The sequence below is a fragment of the Haemaphysalis longicornis genome, unplaced genomic scaffold (genome assembly GCF_048455015.1).
Source record: "Haemaphysalis longicornis isolate Haplotype H1 unplaced genomic scaffold, Haemaphysalis longicornis Haplotype H1 scaffold_3, whole genome shotgun sequence".
NCBI lineage: Eukaryota > Metazoa > Arthropoda > Arachnida > Ixodida > Ixodidae > Haemaphysalis > Haemaphysalis longicornis.
In genome coordinates, this window is record NW_027526335.1 from 21,988,487 (window position 1) to 22,015,412 (window position 26,926).

Sequence of the window (26,926 nt, forward strand, 5' to 3'; positions counted from 1 at the left end):
TGCGATTTACAGGCACCAAGCAGACAACGCAAGAAACAGACAAAGCATACCTTTCAAAAAATTTTATTACAGGACTTCACCACTGCAACAAGTGCAATTCATACAAAAAGAAAACAGCTTTATTACCGAAGGAGTTCCTAACACATTCAAAACAGGAAAAAAGGAAAACGCAACTGCTCGCGAACTTTTTAAATGTCCCAGTTGCATACTATACAAAACAAAAAAGTAGCAACGCCATACATTCATGAAAAAGACCCATGGAATGAAAATGTTCTTGCACGCACAACACGCATCTCAACAGTCCCGCCTGCCAGTGAAGAGCAAAAAATTATGTTGCAAAAAATAAAATAAACAAAATAATGGAATGAGGCATTGCTTGTCCCATCTCGCTGATGACGTCTTGCACAGATGACCTGCGGAGAACAAACAAAATAAAAATCAAGGTTGCATCGACTGGCTTCGAAGGAATTTCAACAAGCCAACTGCACAAGTCTGACACGTGCATTACTGCTGCTGCAGTTTCACAAAGAGGTTTGTGCGAAGTACTTTTTTGGCAAGTGTGCCCACTCTGTCACAAATACACAGAGGCTACATCGGGGCAACACGCAATGCAATCCAATCCAATCCAATCCCAAGGCAAAGAACCAGCTTACAAATGACATGGGGGTATTTCCCATAGAAGGCAATCAAATGCACGAGTGCTTTGTTCTTACAGGGACGACAACCACATATAGGTATACCGTTCATGGCAACAGCAGTTGTTTATGAACAAGATAATTCCAAAAGTGCAAAAACAGTTATCGCACCTATAAATTCCTCCTTGCTATGTTTTGTGGCTTCAGGAAATTGGCAAAGCTTGTTCAACATGTTTCACGAGGCGAAATCAAGATTGAGACCTTTTATAGTAAAAAACATATCTCGGAACTTCTACAATGCCTGTTTTAACAGAACATAAACCACAGGCAGTAAACATGATTAAATAGATTGCCTGACAACTACAGGCAATAATCATCGCTTTGCTTTAAATTTCACTAAAATGTGTTTCTTTGGTTTAAAAGAAAAGTGCAGTCAAAAAAGTTGTGAGGATCGCTGTATGAAGGTGCAATGGCTGAGCTACTGCTCCTTCATATTGCTTCCGCATGCATACATATATAACATGGCAAAGATAACTTTTGGGTTAAATATTTTGGTTTTGAAGAAGTTTACTCGGAAATAAATTTTTTGCATTGATTTTATTTCCAGCCAAGAAGTCCAAAGAGTGCACCTGCAAAATATTACACCTGCATCTAAAGTACTGCCCTCTCATGGCCTCTAAGTGACTATTTTCACCAGAGTTTCTCAGCTTCTGGTCTTGTTTTCTCAAAAACATTTTTTTTTGTCCAAAGAGTCAGCTGTAGGGCACAATAGCCTGAGATGTCTGCATAATTTTCACTGCATTGGAAAGCTTACAAGCTAGGTAGCGCGAAAAAATCACAAAATTATAACTTTGGTTTTGCAAGTCCCTGTTTCATGCAGTTTCTTTATTCAAAATTTCAGTGTTTCCCAGCCTAGTATATGATACGATTATAGCATTGCAGCTATGGTACACTTGTGGACTCACTGGTCACTCTAGAGCCCAACGCAATGCAGTGTTCCAGCGTTTATTCAGTAGGCCATACGAGTATGGCCAGACTTGTGGAGCTCACCTGGCAACCTCGCTTCACTTCTTCTGCGTGAGCCGCGTGAGCATGCCGTGGCCGGAGATGAAGGTGACCGCACCCAGGCCAGCCAGGTACTTGAGAGTGGTGAACATGGTCAGCCGCAGCCAGAAGCAGTAGAACAGGCCAAAGATGGCTGCGCATGAAAGGGGCCCCAGTCAGCCCTCCTTCCACGGGCACCAAAGAGTGCACCACCCCTCACACAAACTCACCTGCCATGCCCAGGTGGAACATGATGGTGCTTAAACTGAAGGGGAAGTTGGACAGGTTCACTCCGATGCGTGCCCACTGGAAGGAGAAAGAACCGGGATCAGGAACACTGATGGGTGCACATCCAAGACACCGTCCCTTGCAAGGAGATCTCTCCTCTAAGCTCACAGCCCCATGGGAAGCAGATCGCCACCAATGCGGGAGGTGGGATGACTTGCCACCGTCCATCTTGTGGATGGCGATTATGCTCTTCACTCAACCCCTCGCATTAGACAGCGCGAGATGTGATGTTGCGTCATATGTACGCGCAAACGTTGTGCCTGGAGCAAGGTGTCAGCCACAATCTACAATAAAAAGATGAGCAAGCTGCTGAGATGATGTTTACTGGGATGTGTTGCTCAATATCTGGAAGCAGCAAGCTCTCACGAATGTGGAGGGCGAGCAGCGATTTCAACTGTAGGAACAAGCAGAAATGTCCTGCTGTAAGGCTCAAAATGCCTGCTGCCATTTCCAACTGCACTTGCAGATGTAAACACTCCGGTAGCACTCGAACACAAGGCGCCGGAAGTAAGGTTTTACGGCACGCAAAATTCTGTACTAAGATTATGCCCCCCGTATCTCCAGGCACCAAGCAGAAAGGTTGTCATACACCCACGATTCCGAACTGATCATTGTTTATTAAGCAACTTTTGGACACAGGTACAAGCGTGAAGCAGGGGAAAGCACAATGCAAGACGTCCCCTTACAGTCACTGACTATGGGACCTTTCTCTGTATACCTTGCATACATTATGCACATTTTGCACAAATAAACCATTTCTGCTTTCTGAAAGCTACCCTGCTTTTCAAGGACGGTAAAATCAGTTTGCAATTTCAGATTTCAGTAGCCAAAGACTGCTGCCAAATTTGTTGCCAAATTTATGCCAAACTAAGATGACCGCGGCACTAAAATCTCAGATTGCACACCTCAAATCGCAAAGGAGTGCCTTACCAGTTTTCTAGCCTTACACAATGGCTCCCTTCAATTTCACAGCACGGATGTGAGACAAACATGCAGGGTCAAAGATGCCTTTCGTGGACCCTGTAGGTACAGAACTTCTGCAAGAGGGAAGGGAGGGCACGTATTATACGTACCAGCACAATCAGCAGCAGCAGGGGAGCCAGGACCAGGCCGCAGAAGGCGTTGGACAGGAACGCTGGCGGACGCTTCTCCTGCTCCCTGAACAGATGCTGAAACACACCACGCACTCGGGTTATCACCCTGCCGCGGCACCGAGGGAGTGCAAAATGCAAATGACAACGATGGGGGGCACGAAAGAAGATTGCTGGCTTCTTTAGTCCATCTACCGATGCCACCCACCAACAGAGTCTACAACACATGCAGATTAAAAAAACGTTCCGCTGGTTTGGAGGACTGGACACCCGCCAACACCCTCCCTCACAGGGAAACCCCTCTTTTCACATAGCCCAGTTAAAAGACATGTGCACGGTTTTTGTGGAGGGCTGCACCCATAGATTGGTGCAGGAAACATTCCGCAGTCGGCGGTTTTGCAAATGATGTTTTCTCTCCCTCTCCCACTCTGCTTGGAGATGCACGGTTGGCGGTGGTCATCAGGAGTGTTTTGTCCTTGCGGCCGTGACATCAGCGTCTGAGCCGTAACGAAGTGCTCTGCCCCCTCGTAAGCTGAAGTTTCATCATTTTGTTGGTTTATTACCTCTACCTCTCAGACAAGGAAGTTTTGTTTCACTATCAAAGCATTGAAGTCCTTTACAGTGCATAAATACTGCGTGCAAGTTTTGAGACACTGTTACGTGGTTTGTAAGGTTTAGTAGAGTTGCGCTGCTGAGCACAAGGTCGCGGGTTCGATTCCCGGCCGCGGCGGCCGCTTTTCTGATGGAGGCGAAAAGCAAAAACGCCCGTGTGTACGAGGTTTCGGCGCACGATGAAGATCCCCAGGTGGTCAAAATTAATCTGGAGCCCTCCACTACGGCGCGCCTCATCGCCTGCGTTGCGTCGGCGCGTTAAACCCTACAATAAATCAAAATCAATCAAGGTTTAGTAGAGTTCTTGCTACAGCATAACTAGTCGAGAGGTCCCCCAAGATACCGCACGCTATGCACACGGCTGCCAAAGTGCACAAGCAAATGGCCGAAGACAAGCCTGGTCCAGAAAGAAGATGAAGAAAAAAAAAAGGGGGGCAGTAAATCCAGCAAAGATTGCCTACCTTGATTTCTGGCTTTGGAGCGTGTACATCGACGGTGGGCTTTGGAGGAGTTGGGTTTGGTGGGAAACTCAGCTGGAGGGACGCCTGTGAAATGCACCGAAAGAGAAAATGGAGAGGTTGACATAAAGCACTTCTTCATTGCAACACCATCTTTTAGCACTAGTAATTACGCCTTATTCCGCTCCCCACCAACTGGCACAAATTTTCAACCTTGAGCAAACTGAAACTCGCCTTTGTATGGCTGCACAAGAAGAAACAATAGCCCCAAACAGCAAGTACAAGATTCAACATACAGTAAAGCCAGTGTTATGTTTTAAATCTTGTTTGAAGAAGTTCCAGTATGGTCTGAGGTCTCACAACGGGCATGTGGAATCCTTGAGACACACTGTGCTGGCCTCAGACAGGATACTACAAAGCTGTGCCTGGTATTGCATATTTCTGGCTCGCACTTGAGCTGTCCTGACGTTCAGAAGCGTGGGCAAGCATTAACTGCAACTTTATCGCAACAGTCGTACACCCTTAATGTTATGCAAGAGGAACAGGTAAACTATTAGGTTTACTCAATGTTTCCTTTGGCAGCACCAAACCAAAGTACTATTAACACAGGTTCGTGCTTAAGAGTAAAATGACCTAATGTGTAGAGATGCACTGTGGCAACGACCCACAGCGGCCTGGAATCATTTTTGAGTGCTCTCAGGCGGTAGGTTTGCTGGTTCCCAGTCGGAATGGCTTCAGGGTTGCTCACGAAAAGCTACCGGGCTTCTCAATACGTGGGTTACAGGAGCAAAGGTAGCGACAATCTCTCGCACACCGGACAAACTGCAGGATACTTCGGGGCTCCACTCCCTGGTTCACACATGCGGTTTTCTTTCTGCTGCTCCACTGGCCACCCTTTAATGGACAAGGAACACACTTAGGTGTCCCTAGCCACCAAGTAATGCAGCTCTGGCAATTAATTTGTATCCTGCACACTGCACCAAAGTTTAAAATGACAGACGACTGGTTTTTGCCTAGTATATTTTCTGTATCATGAATGACAGTGTACCACTTAAACCACCTTAACCCGAAACGTTTTTGCTAATACAGTAGTGTCCTAGAAGTTTTCAAATCGGAATTTTTAGGTCTACCAGCCACATGTGTCCTGCCAAAAGGATTGCTGGCAACCACAGCAGTGAGCCGTGCGGCAACATTCCTTTAATTAACTGCACGCGAGATCAAAAGAGGTCTAAAAACTTGCCCCCGGCTAAAACAAGAATAATGTGCAACCTTTCTTATTCCATCATGAAGTTTTTAAATAACGCGTTGAAATCGATGATATTGTTGGGACATGTACGGTAGTGTCACGTTTAAACACTACGTGGCCACCTTTCAGACTTCAGAAATTTTAGTGCAAGATTTAAATTATTTTCGTCCAGCTTACTTAGAAATTCCTTGCAGTACTCCAGTATATAAAACGTTGGCTTTCATACGAGCTAGAGGACATGCACTCCACAAAAATAAGTTGTCTGTCCCTTTAAGGTATAATGCTAAATGAACTCGCCTAACTAAGGCAATGTGCTTGCGTTAGACTAAGCTTCAGAAGTGCACAGCAGACCTTTAGAGGCAAGCCTGGCTGCTATTTTTTTTTTTTTTTAAGTTTAAAGGATTAAAGTTCTGTGACAAAACATCAAAACGTTTTCATAACCATAACTGAAGACCGTCAGTCTTGAAGAGTAATGAGCAATAACTCCACTGGTCCGGAGGAGCAAATTATTTGATGTGTACGATTTCAAAGACACGTGGTGGTACTGTGGCAGCTTCAAGCTTGCCAATACACTGCGAAGCAACTAACACGGTCGTATGGCATCGGAAGCGGGGCAGTCATACAAAGAGTGACGCGAACACGGAAGTCCTAAGTGGCCCTCGAGCAACGTGGTATAAACAGGAGAGTTCTGGACATGGATGCGTAGCCCACCCCGAGAAAACTGCTGATGGTGATAAAAAGAGTATGTACTGCCCTCTCGTGCAAGCAGTGCAAGGTACCACAATGTCGTTTTAATAGATTTTTCCTTTTTTTGGAAAATCCGTAAAATTTCAGGCAAGGTTCGTAAAATCATAAGATGGGTCGAAATTCATACATTTTAGGGAAAATTTGGAAGAGTTGGCACGTATGCATTGGGCAACCTGTTTCCAAAGTGGGGACCCACAGCCCGTGGCCAACTTACCAGGTTCCACTTCAGAGGGTTGGCTATCACAGCGTCACCAATGATGAGCGACAGCTCGTACTTTCCAGAGAGGTAGCCCATGTCCTTGGCCTTCTGGAACAGGTCCTGGAAGCAGCCAGCGACAGCAAAGGGTTACACAGTGAAAGCAGCCTAAGAGGAGAGCAAGGGCATCAGGTGAGAACAACGAGAGTAAGTGAGAATGAGAATGAAGTCCACTGAATGGGAGTTTCCAAGGTGCAAGCACAAATGACTGCTTGGTGATAGGAATGCCTTGGTGATGACTGAACTCATCAATTGAACAAATGGCCCCACGTAGACGAATAAATTATTTGACCAGATTCACCATGCCAGAATGAATCGATACGCACTGGGTCAGTACGCTGTCGTGTTAACAGTGTTTCGTTTACTTTTTAACACCTTGAAGCTACAGTGAAATAAAAGCTACACCAGGCTACGAGGTACACAGCAGTGGAAGACTACAGAATAATTTACCCCACCTGGGGATCATTAACGTGCCCTGAAATGTTGACACACATTTCCGGTTTTTGCCTCAATCACAAAAGTGGCCACCAGAGCAAGGTTCGAGCCCCCATCTTTGTGCTCCCCAAATGTTTTGAACGCCCAAGAACATCCTTTCAAGAACATCACCTTCTTTCTAGCACATCAATTGTGTCTTTTTTTTTCCTTACTTGCCCCAGGAAGTATGTTCATGCAGCTTAGCCTTGCCAAGAACACCTTTAGCACAAAACAACGTTGCACCATTTGCTGAGAGATTACCACATTCATGATATACCCCAAATCCATTACACTCTATGGTATGGTATTTAGCAAACTGAGTGCACACATCCTTCCTACATTTTTTTTTTTTCCATTCTTCGCTATTGCCCAAAGGCCTGCCAAATCACAAAGCAAGGATAGCTGGCAGTGTTGTGACAGACAGACTCAAGTCACTCTTCAAGGAAGACCCTCAAAGGAACACGCGACGGACAAAGGAAAAGAGCAGCCCTTGGTTACCAGGTCAAAGCGGTAAATGACGTTGGGATCGGGCTCAGCCAGGAACAGGATCTCCCGCTTGGTCTCCACATGGTAGAGGTGCACGAAGGCCTGGTGTGCCGACATGACGTCCCCGTTGTAGACGTCCTTCAGCGAGAACTTCATCACCAGCTTCTGGTGGTGGTCCGCCTCCATGGTCTCGCCCAGCTTGCTGCGGAACGCCACCCTGATGATGGGAGGGGGGGCGTGGGAAGGGAAGAGTTCAGCCGGCAATTCTGTTGCAGACACAAGAGTCCGACTGCAACACTCAGCGGAAGCATATCTGATTCAAGAATTCTGGCAGGTGTGTCTGCCAACAGAGAGGGCTACATGCTCCCGTCACAAGATCAAGTTTGCAGTGATTTAGCGATATTCTTTCATTTTTGCCGGTTAATACTAATTATCATAGACATGTGTGCTTGTTGGCAAGCATGTACAGTGGAATCTCGTTGATACGATTCTGTGCAATACATTTTCGGGCTAATACGTTCTTATTTTGATTTCTGGACAACATCTCATAGAAATAATTCATTTTCGTGCATTTAATACAACAACATTTTTGCCCAAAATTGGATAATACGACCGCGAAAGCGGATCTTGATCGACATTTCTAGAAATCTTACATTTATTCTTCAGCATACTAGCCATTCTAACGAGCCACAATCTGCATGTTGCAAAGACGCTTTGGCCGCGGCAGCACTGGTTTTGTGGCAAGAACATCACTGCCAGGCACGGCCACTTTGTCCAGTGAAGACGATACATCAGGTGATGCACTGCACCATCTAACAAAACGTATCATAATCAAGGAAGAAAGTGCGCAATGCTCTCGGCAGGTGCGACTACCCTTCCCGACTTCTCACCATGCTCTGCGGTTCTGAGACTATTTTTTGTTCTCCTCCGGTGTGCAGTGGTGCTGCCAGGATTGTGAAAATATCGAGGAAACGCAAGGCACTCAGTTTAAAAGCAAAACTGGAAATTGTGCGCAAATTCGAACAGAACCCGAAGAGGAAGCGCGTGGACTTGGCACGCGAGCTCGGTTTGCCAGTGTTAGCACTCAACCCTATTGCCGGTCGGAGAAAGGAACTTAAAAAGAAGCCGCAAGTTTTTGGCCCCGGTGTGAAGCAAACGCGAGGTGCGAAGCATGAGCAAATAAAAAACATCCTGCTTACATTGTTTAAGAAAGTTAAAGCGGCAGGAGTGAACATCAACGGGCCAGTCCTATGTGAAAAAGTTGAGAGCATTATGCTCTCCTGGGACATTGAAGATTTCAAAGCATCCGGCGGCTAGTTTCACCGATTTAAGGCACGACACGGCTCGTCGTACAAAACAGTGTCCGGTAAAGCGAAAAATACTGGCAGCTTCTTTTTTTTTACATTTCAGAAGAATTTACTTTTACACGTTGAAAGAATGAAAGTGCAGCACAAATTGACCAGCTACTTCCCTATTGATAAATAAAAGTTTGGTTTGGTTTGAGGGAAGGGAAAGGAAAAGAAGTGCACTGGAGATATTTTTGAGCTCGGCAGGGAGCTCACCTGTGTACAACCCAGTGCAGGGGAAGGGAAGTAGAGGGGGAGGGAAAGGATAAAGCAGTGTGTTGGAGAGGGAGAGAATGAGACAAGGAGAGGAGAAAGTTTTTGATGGAGTATGAATGTTTTCTTCCTTTTTTTAACCTCTTTGGATACGCAATATTTCACACAAGTCTAATTATCTTCCAGTTCCTGTGAAGAATTTATTAACGATATTTCACTATATACGATGTCTTCCCCATTAAAAACCTGTTGTGATTTTTCATGTTACATCCCGTGTTTTCCGCATGGTGTTATAAAACACAGCTTTACCAAATCTCCCCCTTCGAAAACCTCACTTCGAAACGTGCCTTGCTGGCAATACTACTTGTCAGCAGTCAATTACATCAGCAACATTGCCAGCACGGTGAACTAGCACCGACAGAAACTCAGAACCACCAATCGGGCAACAAGTCACACATCCCTTCATGTTTTATCCGATAGCAATTTGAGTAAGCTGTAAGTATTCAAGCGGGCTGCCTAATGTTCAAGGGAAGTTCCATAAACTGAACCGCTTCCTGGATTACCAAATGTCATTTGCAGCAGCACTTCACATGTGCAAAGCAAAACGAAGCAACACCTGCAGAGAGAAATGAGCCGTAATTTTATGCTCGTGATTAGTATTGACACCGCTGTGGGTGCTTTGACAGCATGTTTTGCAAGCACAGCCGTGTTTGTGCTCGACATCTTCACTAGAAAATCAGGGAGTAAAAGCTTTTAAACCTTTCGGCCTTGGTGTCTGATATTTAGAACATTAACCAAAATACTTCTAGCAATTTGAGAACAAAACCAAATCAGCTAGTTTTCTGGCAAATAGTTCTTTAAGGATGCCTCCTTCGATAGATATCACCATTGTTCGTTTTTAGCTACAGCTGAACGCTAGAGAGAGGAAGGCATTGCAGTGAAGTCTAAACTGATGTCGAGGTGACCCCAAGGACCAAATTGTAGGTTGATTACATGGCTGTAACTCAAAAAAATACTTTCAATAGCAGCTTTACCCTGTGTGTGTGAGCTCTGAGGTTTTCAAAATTTAGGAAAACAAGCAGAAATTTTTTTTTTGTTGGAATATAATATTTTAATTGCCTAATGACCTAATTAGATGTTGTGCCTCTAAATCGTTAATTACTGGCATTGCAAGACCAGCTTTTCGTTTGTAAGCTTATGGGATCTAAATAATAAGGAAAGCACACACAAAAGAGCTTTTTGCTAGAAATAAATGCAGGGCTGAAATGGTTAAGTGATGCTCAGGAGCAGTATGGCCCAACCACCATGACATGTCAAGGGTTTATGCAGGCCACAGTCAAATGAAGCATGCAACATGAGCTGTCATGCACTGCACTGTTCAAATTTCCCCGCACTGGAGCAGGAAAGCCCCAGAGCAGGAGGGCAGACGAAACGCAAGGCAAGTGAGAAAAGCTGGCCACTCACTCGGTCATCTTGGGAGCTGCTGTCTGATCTCGGTCGGCAGTACCCAGCTCGAGTCCAATGACCTCCACGTCAGTCAGCACTTTAACAGCAATCTGGAAAGAAATGGTTCAAGGAACTTTCACACTCGTGTGTAAGAATTGTGTGCAGAGGTATAAAGCTAGGAAGTAGACGCCTGTGTGTGCGTGCACATGCATGTTTATATATTGAATTTACATGCCCAATCAACGCATTTTTTTACCCCCAAAAAATCAAGGTACATTATTAAGGGTGCCTTAATTATGCGAGCTAAGCATTCCTTTTTTTTTTCTTCTTCTTCTTCTGCTGAGATTTCAGTTTTTCATCCCCTTGCGTATGGCGAGAGCCACTTTTCTGGTGTATTCTGCGAATTTCCCACCGCTAGGAAATGAAGGTGCGCAGATTTCCGGACAGTGCTCACTCATGAATTCACTGACAGAAGACCTTTGAAGATAAACAGCTTCAATGGTGCATTAGCTCCAAAACCAGGAATGGAATTGCTAAATTATGGATCTGAAGGCTTTCTCATTGCAAAGATATCCAAACTAGCCCGCCGGAAGTTTGAAAGCATGCATGCATATATTATACATAACAGGAACTTTTCTTCTGAGAAAGTGCACTATAGCACAAATGATGTGGTTACAGATCCTAGATTTCTGGCCCTATTTTACACATTTCCAGAGCTCATTAGGTGGATTTCAGGCAAAGAAGTCCTAATATTGCTGGAAAATACACAGATGCCGAACTGACATTTTACTAGCAGGCAATGTGCGCTCATATTATTGTTTTTTTTTTCCTTGCAGAGATTCAGGCACTACAACTTCTATAAAGAAATATGGAGTTGCGATAGTTTACCAGCATGAAAAATGATCGAATGTGCTGGCTTTTATATCGACATGACCCAGAACAATGACGCGGCTGCACAACCAGTGTCGGATTAAGCAAACGTGTGGAATGCGACAGCCTGTCAGATTCCTGAATTGTCTTCACTGGCTACCAAGACACTCTAAAACACTTCTTTCAAACCCAACTTTCATCAACAATATGAAAATGTTTTGGCAAGCGCTATATGTTATGGATGACAGTGAACGTATGCGAGCCCACGCCCACAGTGTTCACACGCAACTGGTTAAACGCTAAAGTATCCCTACCAAGTTTTCTCTTTTGGCAGAGGAAATAGCGAAAAGGCCGCTCCTGACGCAGTATTCCTGAAGTAACACTTTGTCAGGCCAGTTGTTGCAACCGCAGAGAAGCATTTCGGGGGCCCCTGCTCACCTCAGCATTGTCGTTTCCCACGAGGCGGGCGTCGGCCTTGACAGGGACAGCGTTGAGGGAAAGCTTGTAGAAGCCTCGGCGCGGCTTACTCGAGATGAAGTTGTACACGTACAGGGACCTGAGCACAAGAGGAAGGGGGCTCCTGTGTAGCCATGCTTCAGACTCATACCCATATATTCCCCGCAGGAATTTTGACAGGGGCACTCACGAGTCCTCCTTGGAAGGGGCGAAGGGCTTCCTCTCCAGCACTGTCTGGTTGTCCCGCAGCCGGGTGGCCTTGTTGAGCAGCACGCTCAGGGGCCCCAGGGGGGTGCCCAGCACGTCGGCCACTTGCACCACCACCGTCGGGGCCGCCTTGCTCAGCGCACTCGAGCCCGACACGCTCATTGCCACCGGCACGTGGAACTGCGACCACAGCAGCACGCAAGCAGCATGTAGGCCTACCAAACAAGCTACATCATTCAAAAATCCGGACACGTTTTCAATTCCTAATTAGAAAGACGGGGGTGGGGGGGGGGAGGGTATCACTAGCAAGTACACACCCTAGGCTGTCGCTTCAAAAGAAAATGATGTCCAGCTGCAACACAAGGCTCCCACAGTTTGGGAGAGCCAAACCAGTTATTTCATAAAGGGCCCTGCACCAGCCACACCTTTCGGGGTGTGCTACAGCAAACCTGAACTGTGTTACGGGTGACTGCAGTAGGGGATGCGGAGTGTGCGTGTGAACAAAAAGGCTGGGTAGTGTCGGCCCCGTTCCCAATTACCGAGTTGGTCGAGAGCAGCTTCAGCACGTCGTACAAGAGGGCGGCTCCCTTCACCGGCTGCACATTCTTGCGAGACAGCAGGTAGTTGGCAAACTTCAGCACTTGCTCCTGAAACAAGTGGCACAAGGGGCACATTAGGCAAGAAGCGGCGCAACCATTTCGCTTCTTTTTTCGTTTTGTTTCAGTGATCATCTGTGCATGCGCGCACGTAAACAAAGGATGAAAACTACAGATGTCACATTCACCCCAAAGAAAGCAATCAGTGACAATTAACAGTGGGATGGACCACCTGCACCTGTAATGCGATTTTGCATAGCAGAGTGGCTGCGCCAATTCTAACCTATTCAGGTAAGCAACAAGAGACGACCAAATCGAAATGGGCTCCTTAAATGAGGCAGGGGTAGCAGCAGAAGACGAAAGCAGGCCACCCACACACCTTGGTGACGGCGGGTGCCTTCTTGGATGCTTCGGCAAGCCTGTACACTCCACTCAGGATGGTAGCAGTCACGCTGAGGCCACCTTCAAACTGGGCACAAGAGAGAGAGAATGGCATAAGGTGGTGGAAAATAAGATTCAGCGATTTGTGCACCGAAACTTCCCCTCCATTAGTCCTTTTAGCTCTAAAATTGTGTTCAGTACCAAATTGCCGGGTTTTCAGTTTCCCCAATTCCACAAGGCAGTTCTGCGATTCCTGCTGATCTTGTAAAACCAAGTACCAAATGTAAGATACTTTTCAATCTGCAATTTTGTAAGCTTTTTAAAGAGACAAGGGATAGATGGTGTTCTCCAAAGCATAAAGAAACACTTGCTGGCTACATGACATGTGTCGAACCCATATAGGCACCACTGACCTCAAGACACAAGACAATGGCCCAGGTCAATACTCCTGCTCTTTGTAACAATGTTCTCAATGCTCTGTGGTACAGAAAAAAAAAAAAGCGGTATGCAAAGGTAGTCTTAGATGTGCATAGCATAAACACAAAATTTCGTCTTTCCAAGGCCACTGGTATACAGCTGAGCCACGATTTAACGAAATCACTGCTCCCTGCGAACTATGTTCTAATATGGGAACTCCGCAAAACATTGAAAGCACTATGTTTATTGGAATCGAGGGGGGAATCCGAGTGTGCCCATTAATTTGAACAATTCGCAAAATCGGGTTTCGTAAACTCGCAGTTCCATTCAGCAAGCCAGTGCAGCGAGTTAACATGGGACCCACCTGAAGCAGATCGCCGCCAACTTCATCCGCCTGCACGATAGCGTCTTCAATGCGGTCGGTGAAGGGGGTCAGGTTGCCACCCAGGACTGACGCCACGTGGAAAGCATAGCCCAGGCTGCACACCACCGCAGCATGAGAGAAAAGAAAGGTGTGAAGTAGTACTACCAACACAGGCACATGTACGGTTGCAAACACAACTCCTGTCAACAGCACATATGGTCGGCCAGGAATTGTTCATGGAAATCAAAACAGCACAGTTATCTATAGCTCTCAACATGTTTTATCGCTGCAGTGAAACTTAAGTTAGCCATTGGGTATAACGACCAGGCACAAGGGGCCCACCCCAAATTGGACGTCTACGGGCATTTTAGTGTGATCCGAGGGTTAACTGCAGATTGTGTTTTTTGTTGTTACTATAAGTGGCACTGCAGATGTACCACTTTTTCTCATTTTTCATCTCTTTGTGGAGGGCCCGTATGAGAAACATTCGAATATAAATGATGCTCATGCACTGCCTACTCACAATAAAAATTATTTGGATCGCCATGAATTATGGGACCTGTATAATTACCGTAGTCATCCAAAAATCACAGACGCTTCATGCCAACAAAGAATGCGATTGATGACACAGTATGTCGGGACCAAAGCTGTTCCAAAACAGCCAGCGAATAAGGGGAAGCACACATTGCACGGCATTTTCATATTTTCGTCGACTGTGGGATCAACAGGGAGGCAACTTGCTTACTTGAGCATGTTGTCATCTTTCTTAAGGGCAGCAAGTAGCAGCTGGCTGACCTTTGCAGAGTCCACTGAAACGCAGAGGTAGAATTTAAAAAGCACAAGCAAGTTAACAGCAACATGCCCAGATTATGGGTCAACATGGGAAGAAAGTGTTTCAACAAGGGATCAATAGTCTCCACATCTATCTAAATGCCCAGCATAGGTCAGGGCTGTATTATAGATGTGAACTTCTATTAAATGTCAACTTCCTGCAAAATACTTTTCCAGGTTAGCACAAGATTTTTCTAGATTAGCATAAGCCCACTTGTATAGATAACACAAAATCCCTAGGATTGTAAGCTCTCTCTTGAAGTGCATGCGTGTGCATGCACTCAAACACTACATAAGAAACTGCGGGCATGTGAGATAGTCACACACTCAGAAGTGCTTCCAATGATCCTTTAAGGGGGGACACTGGTCTTAAAACAACTTCTTTTAATTTTCATGTGAACTCTGTGAAACTTGTCAGTCTTGCTGCTTTTTTCCCACTGATTTCAAATATGCCAGTATTTTTTCAGTTGGTCAATTAGTTTCCAAGATAATTAGAGGTAATTAGCCATTTTTTCCCCCACAATTAGCAAAACAGTGTTGGTCACAAAACTGTAATCTTTATATTTTCCATTACTATGAACCCTGCTGAATGCAATATAGCAAACAGTTTTTTGATGCACCGCTTGGAACTAATTTTACAGCTCATTAAACTTCGGTGTTTGAAATGGGCACCGAAAATGGTTCCTTGCCACTGGTGCCACCGAAGTTTAATGAGCCGTAAAATTCGTTCCAAGCGGTGCATCAAAAAACTGCTTCCATTATTGCATTGAGTAGGGTTCATAGTATTGGAAAATATAAAGATTACAGTTTTGTGACCAACACTGTTTTGTTAATTGTGGGGGCAAAATGGCTAATTATCTCTAATTATCTTGGGAACTAATTGACCAACTGAAAAAATACTGGCATATTTGAAATCAGTGGGAAAAAAGCAGCAAGACTGACACGTTTCACAGAGTTTACTTGAAAATAAAATAAGTTGTTTTAAGACCAGTGTCCCCCCTTAATTAAGCTTCGTTACACAATGTCATAACGAGCTGTATTGGCAACTTTTTTTACAACTATACTGCGTACTCCAAGTAGAAAGCCCACTGAACACTTAGCACAAAACCCCACGGCCATTTTTGCTTGTAGCTAGCAAGCATCACTGCCCTGCATCAGCAAGCGAAATGTCAGGCATTAGTAACTCATCACGTTACCTTGTCGCATCACTCGCTGATATCCCTCCTTGTGGTTAGTCTGTAGAACTTTGGTAGAAAGCGCACCACTGTCCTGCCTACTTCTTTTATGCACGCCTTTGTTCTCTTCTTGCCTATCTTTTTGCTAAAATCTCAGGCAAATGAGCAGGTTCTTAGTTGTGTAAACCAAATCAAGAGTAGGCAGTATGCATAGGCTTACCAAAACAAGTTCATAAAGAAACAAAAAAACACAAACCTGCAACTCCAAGAGCCTTGAGTCCCATAACAGCATGGTAAAGCTGAACAACTGATGAATCTTCTTTAAGGGCGGCCTGCAATGTGGCTTTGCCTTCCGGAATGTCCAGCTAAAAAATTGGGGGAAAAAAAAAATCCACTCAATATCCCAAGCACATCAGCAACAGAAGGAAAGGGTAAGAAACGGACATGTATAAGCAAGCATGGAATGCAATACAGTGCACACCTATTCCCAGAAAAAAAAAAAAGCAGCTGACACGAGTTAAAAAAACAAAAACCATAAGAATTTAGCTGCAGCACAATAGCCAACTCACGGGGCAGTTTCCAAGCGCTTTGCTCCCAGACGCCGCATGGTAAAGAGACTCCAAGTTCTTTTGGTCAACAGTTTTGAGGACTTTGCAGTAATCCTGAAATGCAAAGGGAGATGGTACAGTTGCCTGCAGCAATCCACTATGCAAAGCTGCTCAAGGCATATCTTTTCCATCGCAATACTTGCTCGACACGCAAACAGAGAGCCGTCATATGCAACAATGCCACGAATTGCCCACTCCATTTCAATGATCACATACACCTGCTCTCCTGTGGTGTCAAAGAGTCCATTGTAGGCCCTAATGCTGCCCAGCAAGCAATTAATCTCATTGCAGTATAATATTCTCAGCGCACCGGTTCTGCAGATGTCACAGCAATGCATGCTGCTAGGAGTACCTCTTCAAACAAACAATCTCTCACAGATGAAGGCAATATAAGGAATCACCAATGCCCCCACAGACCTATATGTTGATGTGCAGTGCATGGGGCTCTTACTGGTTCGCTATTCATTCCAACCCAACTGCACATACATGCTGTGTGGAGAACGTTTTAGGTTGCACAAAAACCAACGGACATGAAAATACAGCAGCGGTGATGTCAATACAATCGTACCACAGTTCTTTTGAAGAGGAACTGCCTCTGATCAAAGGCAGGCGATGGCTTGAGAGAAAGGTGCTACAAGACAACTAGTGGCTTTATAGGGTCGAAACAGGCAGTTACAAGGCAACAGTTTCAATCTTTAGTATACACAGTGCTGTCTGCAAGTTGATATCCAGCCTGCTGCATGCTGGATGGTCTTCATCAGCGTTTTCGTTGGGCTGTAGAGTACACTAATCTGCACATTACACCCCTGCTGCACAACCTGTACATTTTGTTTTCGCACAACTTTTAAGCCCATTCCAAGTGTGGCTACATTTCGATGTGTCTGCATTGTTGGGACTTGTCAATGGTTGTATTTTGTGCTTGAAGTGGTGAAAAAGCTTCAGATCACCCTTGGACACACAGAATGAACACCAGACAAACTCGGGATGAAACCCTCATTAGCAAATACCACAGGCCAAAAAAATCCTGCATTCAATTTGTGCTTAGATCTTCAAAATAACAAAATCTGCAAACATAACTGATCATGATTATCACCCCGGGGGTGTTTCGAAAGCCTTTAACAATTTCGAAATAATGATTACCACGTAACAGCTTAGCCTCAAAGTTGTACTACTGCTTGTATGCTGAAGTGAAAAATTTAAAACCTGACCTAGGTTTCTAAATGTGCGAATACACCACCTTCAAAAATATCCTTACTACGTACCACTCAGCCTTGAAGCAGTACTGTGTGTACACTGAACTGAAAAACTAAAACTCTGAGCTAGGTTTCCAAATGCGTGAACGCAACAGCACCGTGTGCACATTTTATTCCCAATTAGAAAAAAGCCCCAAGAATATGTTTGGCTGCTCGTCATATTGCCAAGGATGCCATGCATAAGGTCTCCAGCATTATCACACGTGACCTACCTGTGGGTTTGCAATCTTCTCACCCAAGAGGCTCAAGCCGTAGGCTGCATAGTGTGCCGATGGCAGGTCGGCCAGTGCCTTGGGCGATGTGAAGAGGCTCTTCAGGCGAGCTTTGTCCTCGGCCCCAAAGTACGTGGACAGAGTCAGGGCACTGCATAGCTGGGCCCCTAGCACCACTGCCAGCAGAAACCTGGCTAAGGCTGCAAACGAGAACACAGTTGCTGCTGCTGCACGGGACTCACTCACACTGCACACGACTGTGACTGTTTCCTCGAATCATATAGCTGAAAAGCAAGTAAAATTGCCACTGTTTCTTTTCTTTAACTTAAGCACTGCCCCTTAAAGGAGTACTGACACGAAATTTTTATGTTACGTTTTTTTCGCTGCTATGCGTGCCTACCAGCCCACTAATCATAGAATGACAGATTAGACGGTCGAGCGCAGCGTAAACATTCATTTACGGCGTCGTTTATTCGTGCCAGTTTCGGTTTCGACTGAAAAACACCGAGCGGCCGCCATGACAGCATGTATAACATGACGTCACCATTCTTGCCGTATCGCTGCCTCTCTGGAAGCGCGTGCGAGCGAGCGCACGCGCGCGCGCCCAGACCGGCCGAGGTTTTCGCCGTCCCCAAAGGCCCGGGCAGCATGACGTCAGTCGCAAAACCATGACGTGTACACACGCCCCAGCAGCGCGCGCCAACCACAGCCAGCGCGTCGGCTTCGTCACGGGAGCCCCGACGTCGACAGTTTGGGGCACGTAGCAGATGATGTCACGTCGACCCGCTCTGGCCTTTCTCGTGCGGGCGAAGATTAAAATGGATTTTAAATATGTTTCGCTGAACGGTTGCTGTTGAAACTTGCTGGGAGATATCTCCTGATAAAAAGGAAGCGTTTTACATAGTTATCTAAGCTTTGAAATTTCGTGTCAGTACTCCTTTAAAGTATGCCAATTTGTTTTCATAACACACAGACTGCAGCATTGACTTTGCCGCAGCAAGATAACGAATAGATGGCTAGTGCAACGGCGATTGAACGTAAAGAGCTTCTTTGTACCTTTTTAAAGCAAAGCTTTCTACCTCGACCAGCCAACAGTTCCCTTGTAGTATGCGTGACAAGAAACTCCCAACACATCTGCGGAGGGGGAGGGCGGTTTTCACTCATGGAGTACAGTGTAGATGACGCGGCGCATGGTTACCCAGAGTTCCCCGCGCGCAGGTGCCTGCTTGCACCGGCGGGCACGTCGGAGGGATGGCTTTGTTGTTTGCTTTAGAGACGGTTGCTTTGCGCCTGTTTTGGCGCAGCTGCACGTCTATTGAGCGCTTCCTTCACGCAGCTTGATTAACTTGTTCGATAGCACCTCCTGGGTAACCCGGACCTAACGGAATTAAGTGGTCGTATGGCAAAGATAAGGATTGGTTTACAGGGCGGGAAAACAAAATGTTGAGACTACATACAGACATCGGGCCGCTAGAGAAACTCTACCTTTTGTGCACTGCTTACCACGAATGGGACTCCGTTTTCGAGACTGGTGAATACCAATTCGGTTGTGGTTTAAGAGGCATTACAAAAGGCGAAATGAGCAACTGGTACTGATAAACAGTGATTATGAAAGTTCCCTCAGCTTTCTCGCAATTCTCAAACTTACTAAACTAAGTAGTTTAAATCGGTATAAATTGGAATCACTAAGCTCACATGCCGAACTGTTTCGGTGTCTGCGCTTGTGTCGCGCGGTGGTGTAGCCCCTAGCTAGACCATCAGGATGGCTAAGGTTCCGCTGTCTCACCCTTACAAAGACACTCCTCTCCGTTTTCTTTCTGCCGACACTGCTGCATTCGGAACAACACTCCGCGAATTCCAGGTAACGGCTGGCGGAATCTCTGGTTTTAATTTTCGTAGAGCCACATATTTGAATTCAAAGGACGTCGCATGGGCAATTGTTGTGGGTGTCGTTTAAAGCTTTGCTTTCCAACCCCCTTCACAGCATGGAGTGAAGCCAATTTCGTTTTTTGTTCTGTTTTTATATACACGTGAATATAGCCTTCAATATATCTGCAGAGGGACTCGCTTAGTTGTAGCTAACTTATTTCCGCGAATTTCAGCGCATTCGAACTGCACAGATATAAATATTGGAAATTACATTTCTTTAATAGTCGGCAAAGCTTTCAAACTTGGACACAAGCTAAATCCCGCTGTTCGTAAGGTGCCGAAAAGTTACTGCGGTTTTAGTAATAATACTAAACTCTACATTGGCAGCAACCTATGCCGACCGAATAAGAACGCGGGGCTTCGCTTGAAACCGGCTCCGTAAACAGGTCTTTAATTCTCGAATAGTAAACAACTGTGGAACTTGGCAAGCACTTAAAGTGTCAAGTGTTAAAGTACTGTTAAAAAAATAACATTGGCGTGTCGTATGCGCTATTTTGATTTGGAATAAGAAAAAGCTTGAAAACCTTGTCGAGTAGTAGAACAAATGCGACGGAAGGAGATGCGCCGCTAAAGACATATCACAGCTAGGCAGATACAACACATCCAATTTGGTTGCACCCCTTGTAATGATTTCTGTAAAAAAAATTTTCGACGGTAAGGGTGTATTTCCTAACAATGCCGAAATTTGTGCGCACGGAGTGAACAGAGGTCTCGCCTCCGTACGCCACGTGTCAATACCGGTAAAAACACCTTATCGCCGACCGGCACACGCTCGTAACTATTACAGTACACGTCCTCTATTACCCATGATTACACTCCATTGCTATAAAACTTACTAGGCATGTTTACATGAACAAGATTGCGGTTTGAAACGAACTTACATTGCCACTCGCCTCGCCTCATCGTTGACTGAAAACCGAAGAGACCCCTTGCGTTGGTTTATGTTGATACAGCAACAGCACACGTATTTTACACGTCAGCTGTTTCAGCCCTAACCGCGGAGCCGTAGCCGTGGCGGGCCATTCCCCATCTTATCGCATGAAACATCAAACGCTCACAACTTTTTCAAAAAATCGTTATAAATTCTGGTAATGATACACAAAACTCTGAGTACAATTAGCTACACGTTTACGGTTTTAACACTTGTCGAAGCGTATGTGTGCTAGCAACCGCGCGAAGTCTGGTTCCGCGTTCTCGCACAGAGCGCGCCTAGAAATATTTATTTTCTTTAGTGTCATTTAACCGGTGCATCATGAGTTCTAATCAGACTTTTGTTCGCGTCGTGCACTTGGATTCCATAGATGCCGAACTTTCGATACATCAGTGGACTGAAGGAGATGTGGGATGCGTCGTGTGGGACGGTGCCCTCGTTTTAGGTAAATACATCGACCACAGGAACTGCACCGGCGAGTGGGACGCCAAGAAGAGTGTTTTAGAGCTGGGCGCAGGCACGGGCATTGTCGGCATCATCACAGCGGCTTTCGGGTGAGCGATTGTATAGAGTTTTTATAAGCGGGTTAACTCTGAAGAAACCAGTTCCTCGTTAGTATAGTGGTCAGTATCCCCGCCTGTCACGCGGGAGACCGGGGTTCGATTCCCCGACGGGGAGCGTTGTTTTTTTTTTTTTTCATTTAGGAAGGTAATTTGCTTAGGCTTGTGGAATAAACGTTTTTGTGGGATATCAATTTAAGGAACCTGGATAGCTTCCTTTGGAGTACAAAAAGTAGGCAAGTTTTGGCGCATTTTTTTTCCTTCAACAACTTTCTACATATTGTCGTCAATTATTTCATCGCAGGAACAACGTCGTGGTGACCGACCTCCCGCAATTCATGCCTTTGTTAGACAAAAACATTGACGAGAATCGCGACCGTTTGAAGGGCGAGGCACGCGTCCGGACCCTGGAGTGGGGCACACCGTTGGATGCTGACTTCGCCTTTCCTGATGTCGTCCTGATCAGCGAGTGTGTATATTACGACAAGGTAACCACGTTTCGCTCCTTTCACGCAAACCACAAGCCAGGTGCATTGTTTCCGGTGTGCTTGGACAAAATACGTGGCCAATTAGGTTTTTATTCTGATCCTTTTCGTGACATATCCTTCTGCAAATCGCGACCTCCACTCCTTCCATTCTGAGTGGATGGTAAAGGAAGAATGGAAGCCGTTGAAAGTTATATTCAGGACCTCCGGTCGTATTTCTGCAATAAGGAGCCATCATGACCTGCTTCGAGTTTAAAAGCTATGTCATTCGCTTTAAATGCATTAGTATTTCGTTATTTCAGATGAGACTGTGGAAATAACGCTTACGCCCTGTCTGACAACTCCCGCTCAATAGTTTATACAATTTTTGAAAAGATTGCTCCAAAACTCTTTCTTATAAAGTTCAAGCGAAACTCTCACAAGTACGACAACACAAATGTACGTCCGGCACCTTCCCAGCATGTTATCAGAAGCGGTGCCACCAGTTAATGGCATCCGCGTTTTGGCATAGGCGTTCAGTCAGCTTGCTAGTGAGTGTGCATACTTGGCGTAATTTTACTGGTACCGGTGCGCGACCTTTGATACGAACGTCACATTACCTGGTCATTGGACACGGGGTAGATGGATATTCGCCCATAATGTTATCGCATTCTGCCGCCAAGTTTTCCAGCCCGTTCTACACGGTGCGAATATCGCCTGCGAATCCGCAGCGGCGGTGCCGCTCGTGCGGCAAAGCGATTTGTTCTCGTTGCTGTGGCAAATTGACAAATGTTTGGAACAGTCGAACATCTGTGAACGTAAGATCGTTTTTCCGCACAAGCGACGAGCATGCGAATTCGCAGGCGACATTCGCACCGTGTACAGAACGTGCTAAAAATGGCCGTTGCCCTGGCCCCTCCATATTTATATACTATGTAGCCCAGTTCTCTCCACCCGCCCATACGGTCAGTCCGCACGTATTGACCGTAAATTGAAATGAATTCAAAGGTTGTCTATCTGCTCATATGTGCTGGCATACAGGTTGGGCATGGCTACTCTTGCAGGCAGTGGAGCCGTTGTTGAAGACCATGGTAGCTGTGTGCGGTCCGAGTACCGAAGTTCTCCTGTCGTACGAAGATCGGGAGAGCGAAGCCAACGCCATGGCACTTCGACGATTTCTGGAGGCACGTATCGGCTGCTAAGTTTATAACTTGCTATAAGGGTGCAGCGGGACGGTTATTACCGTAACCACTGGCAGATTACTTGGCACAGTTGCATTAGCCATTCTTCATTATTGGCGCCACAACATATCGTGTTACTTTTGCATGCTTGTGTGCATATGTAACACTTATTGCAACGGTACTTCGGTCATGATCGCTGGTATAGTATTGTTGCCTTCTTTTCTACTGTCATAAAATCAACATTAGGACCGTCGGCTGAAGGCAGAAATGCGGGAAATTCAAATCGAGGTTTTGCGGGACGGAGCGACGCCTGGTCCCTGGGCCATGAGGGTAGTGGAGGGCTAAGTATGAACAGGCGCCGTCGGAAATCAAATCTGCGACCTTGTTGTGCCCACAACGCCTTAGCCAAGAGCGAGTGCGCTCACGTGAACGCAAACTAAGAGGCATTCGATAAATTCCTGTTTGGTGGCTTCAGTAATAAGTTTCAGTAATAATAGACCTGGGCCGTGTCGCGAAGTTGCTATTTTATCCTCGTGATAGAAGTTTGGGCTTCTTTTTAATGTATGCCGCTGCGGCTGTTATTCATATCCTTGCCGACTGTTGTAAACGAGAATTCTTCCCGCTTCCTTCGGGGCGCTCCGGCTTTGCTGCGGAGCACTACATTGCAAGTTCGGCACCGGAAGTCTGAATGTCTGTTAGTTTAGAACAGCATCGAAATTTCTGGCAAGACTGCATCAATACACACTATTTGGTGCACACATTCGGCGGTTTAAACTAATTTGTATTTTACCGCTACTGCGAAACGCGCATCCGGCTTTTGGAGACTCGTAAACGCTCCTCCCGCCCCATCACCTTCACCCATCGCCCACTTGACCCACTCAGCATAAAACGATATATGTACCGTCAGTAAGTGTTTTTATCTTCCACGTTGGCTTCGTTGTGTGGTATCGCTCATGTCAAGTACAAGGAGACCAGCCCAAACGTTTTTTTAATCGTAAGCCGCTTGCAAATGGCCAATTGGAAGAACCTGATGAGAATTTATTCAACAGGAATCCCGCTGATATATTTGTAGAGCGACCGCGGTGTTTTCTTGTGTCAGAAATCAAGCCTACTGTTGCCCCCTCCTTCCACCCCCACCCTTTTTGTCGCCGCTCAGGGTTGCCGGGAACATTTCCTGGTCGAAGAAGTGCCTCAGCATCATCAGCATCCAGACTTCTCCAGCCACGACATTCACATTCTGAAAATGAAGCCGATCGAGCGGTAAAAAATAAAGTGGGCAGCTTGGCAGAAATTTAATAAACACGTATTTCACACCTGCAATGTTCTGCGTCGCGATTGTGATGTTTGTCGTGCAAGTGTGAGTCGTCGTGAAGCACTGCGAACCGGTTGCAAGGTGCCACATTGCACGTACCCCTACGGAGGCGGAACGAACACGAATGATCTGCACGAGCGCACAGTAACGACTGCGTACTTCTGAGACACATAAGACCCTTGGAGCAAAAAGATTAAACACATTGGGCGGGGCGACATAGCGGAGGAGATAATGAAACAATAAACGTCGAATCATTCTGGTGATGTCCGTTTAAAACCGCGTATAGTCGCGGGATTTTTGTAGCGTGAACTGCACAGGCCGAGGTTGAGCAGTTTCACTGGACTCCTGGAGAACCGTGCTGCGCGTGCGCGAGTAGCAGTGACGTCTCACGGCACACACCTGGCGCGCCAGAGCCCCCGCCGCCCATAGCCGCCGCCGCCGCGACTGGATTGGATTGGAAATCGTTTTAGCAGAACTAAGCATTATAATCAGCTAATCCGAGTCAACCAGGAAACCTAAGAATAACCAGCTGAACCTTAGCTCACGCTATGCGTATATCCTGGCATAGCCGAGCTAAGCCACTGCTAATTTTTCATCCGGTACTGGTTCTTTCATCATTTTTAACGGGACAGAATAAGAAATTTACGGGTTTTTTAAGCAGCTTTCGGTGCATGAACATATAAATTTGTTTTTTAGTTTGTTTTTATTTTGATTTGTTTTTGGACAGGGTCTAGAGGATTTATTCTTTTAAAGACGGGATCTGCGCGCTTTCCTCGATCCACTTTCATTTGCTTGCTTTTCTTGTAAATGTTATTTGATTTGATTATTCTATTACTTAAATACGTTCTTTTAACCTTTTTTTCTGAGTAGCGCAGTTTTTTTTTCACCAAAGTACCCAATGTGAGCTTCAGAGATGCCGATAAGCTGCGATCCAACGTCGCTCATATTCGGGGACGCTGCTTTGGCGTGTATGATTGCTGCGGAGAATATTTCTTACGCACTAAGCGCTCTCACATGCTGTTAAACAAAGTAAACACCTAACTTATAAATGAGAATGAGATTGTTTAACACTGCAGTTCGAAAAATATTCTCAGTCGGAATAGTAAAATTAAAATGTTTTGTAACTCAATGTAATAAACAAAACTCAATGTTTTGTTTATTACAAAACCCAATTAAGGTCTCTTAAAAACCCGTCTGCACCACCTGCCGTTTTCACGGCGGCACTCAAATAAGGACTGATTAACTGTAGTGGGTGCTATTATTCCCCGTACCAAACAAGAAGGCGTAGCGCAGCGCACGCTGCCCGTTACGCTAAAACACTTCATTGGCGGAGTTCAGTCGCACTGCGTTGAATTAAGCCTTGAAATGCAGTTATGTAAGGCAACAGGGCATTATGCGCTGGAACTAATGAAACGTTGGATGTGGTGGCGCATTGGATGTACTGGCCGAAATTGGATGTAATGGCACCACAGCTTTGGACGAAGTTGCTCAATGGATGTAATGTCACACTGGATGTAATGGCATGTTGGACGCAGTGGCCAAAATTGGATGTTTCTGCTTGTTGGATGCAATGGCACGATGGATGTGCTGGCGCGTTGGATGTAACGGCACGAAATTGGATGTTTCTGCTCGTTGGATGTAATGGCACGATGGATGTGCTGGCCCCAAGCGCCCACCCAGGGCGCCTAACTCACCGCGAAGGAAGCGACAAAAGGCGCCGGGGCCTTGCGGTTCCACTTGCCGAGACGGGAGAAGGGAATGTCCCATCAGGACCCTCTCACGGCGAGTTAGGTGCCCTCAGTGGGCGCAGTGTTGACAACATTGTAGCCTCCACAGTGGTGCACCTAGCTTGTGGTATGAACTATAGTTGTTGACGAAGACCGCGAAAAATAGCAGTCGAGGTAGCACAACGTCTTCTGTATAAGTATTGATATATAATAATATTCCACTTACAACAAAGGCATGGGCATTGATCAATAAGATCACTGCCAGTAATTACTGACAATCGCATTGGTCCTGCATTGGTTCAACCGCCAAATACGTTGGATGGTCAGCATTCGGGTCGTTACAGAAACATTAATAGACGGCAAGAAAATAATATAATGGAATATCCATCGGTGGGGAGCACTGTTAGTACTCCGCCTCCATGAAAAACTACGGCTCCTGTGAACGAAAATCGAAGTTGCGACATGAAGCACTAGTTAGACTCGAACCATTGAGTAGTGTTTTCTGATTTTCTGGGCCCTAGCCTCCTTCTCCCACGACATCATTAATGAATGTACAAACAGCAATTCTGAACTGAAAAGCTTCTTTTTTTCTCTTATAAGAGTGACCCCTGAGTACAGTCGCACAATAATGTCGTAGGGGTGCTTTTCTGCTAAAATATGTACACTGCTATCCTCGTTGTCTGCCTGCAAGCGGTGTTTGCATCCCGTCAAGTTTGTTATCTTCTTTGCTCTGTTTAAGCTCCTTTCTTTTCTTGTTTCGCCGTATGCTGGTAAAGATATTTTGCGCGATTTTGAATTATAGATGTTTTATTCTGCCAATAATTTTCTCAAATTTGCCTGACAATACCTTTGAGTGCCTTTGAATATTTTGGTTACTGCTCGCGTGCTGCGTACCATAATGCACAGAATGGAGGCATGATAGAAGGACTCGAGGATAAAGGGAGCTGCTTTCGTCTACCCAATGTTTGCAGGTAAACTCTGCATTTATGCTTCCCACTCCAGCGCTTTTTTATGACTGGCCGCCGAAGAAGCAGGTGTCCTCGGCGGAGAGCCGTAAAGCTGCCAGAAACGCGCACGCGTCAGGTTCGCACGCAGGCCGCAAAGTTCACC

The 26,926-nt window shown here is 45.8% G+C and overlaps 2 protein-coding genes and 1 non-coding gene across 3 annotated transcripts; 2 read left to right on the forward strand and 1 right to left on the reverse strand.

Annotated features, from left to right (window-relative positions):
- Nucleotides 1-47: 47 nt before the first annotated feature.
- Nucleotides 48-20,672, reverse strand: Ostdelta (oligosaccharide transferase delta subunit). The gene is made up of 18 exons (XM_077702585.1): nt 20,523-20,672; nt 17,713-17,912; nt 16,209-16,301; nt 15,896-16,004; nt 14,379-14,442; nt 13,634-13,748; nt 12,851-12,940; nt 12,415-12,522; nt 11,859-12,055; nt 11,651-11,768; nt 10,361-10,452; nt 7,350-7,554; nt 6,336-6,440; nt 4,132-4,215; nt 3,041-3,136; nt 1,910-1,985; nt 1,686-1,833; nt 48-413 (listed from the first exon to the last, which is right to left on the reverse strand). Exons 1-17 carry the CDS (start codon nt 20,542-20,544, stop codon nt 1,700-1,702), a joined length of 1,908 nt encoding a protein of 635 aa, XP_077558711.1. The 5' UTR covers nt 20,545-20,672; the 3' UTR covers nt 48-413; nt 1,686-1,699.
- Nucleotides 20,673-20,747: 75 nt separating this feature from the next.
- On the forward strand, nt 20,748-24,092 carry LOC144174117 (protein N-lysine methyltransferase METTL21D-like). Its single transcript, XM_077702586.1, has 4 exons — nt 20,748-21,126; nt 21,437-21,620; nt 22,661-22,780; nt 23,934-24,092. The coding sequence occupies exons 1-4, from the start codon at nt 20,894-20,896 to the stop codon at nt 24,039-24,041; spliced, it is 645 nt and encodes a 214-aa protein (XP_077558712.1). The 5' UTR covers nt 20,748-20,893; the 3' UTR covers nt 24,042-24,092.
- Nucleotides 21,179-21,250, forward strand: Trnad-guc (transfer RNA aspartic acid (anticodon GUC)). Its single transcript has one exon. It is a non-coding gene; the product is annotated as a tRNA-Asp (tRNA).
- Nucleotides 24,093-26,926: the final 2,834 nt, after the last annotated feature.

Bases quoted from the DNA above. Each gene is read 5' to 3' on its own strand.
- Ostdelta (XM_077702585.1), bottom strand. From the start codon at position 20,544: ATGAGGCGAGGCGAGTGGCAAT. The intron at 16,302-17,712 runs GTAGGTCACGTG...TTTGCATTTCAG, and splicing joins AGAAGATTGCAAACCCACAG to GATTACTGCAAAGTCCTCAA. The intron at 11,769-11,858 runs GTGAGTGCCCCT...TCTTGTGCTCAG, and splicing joins GCCCCTTCCAAGGAGGACTC to GTCCCTGTACGTGTACAACT.
- LOC144174117 (XM_077702586.1), top strand. From the start codon at position 20,894: ATGAGTTCTAATCAGACTTTTGTTCGCGTCGTGCACTTGGATTCCATA. The intron at 21,621-22,660 runs GTAACCACGTTT...CTACTCTTGCAG, and splicing joins AGTGTGTATATTACGACAAG to GCAGTGGAGCCGTTGTTGAA. The intron at 22,781-23,933 runs GCACGTATCGGC...GTCGCCGCTCAG, and splicing joins CACTTCGACGATTTCTGGAG to GGTTGCCGGGAACATTTCCT.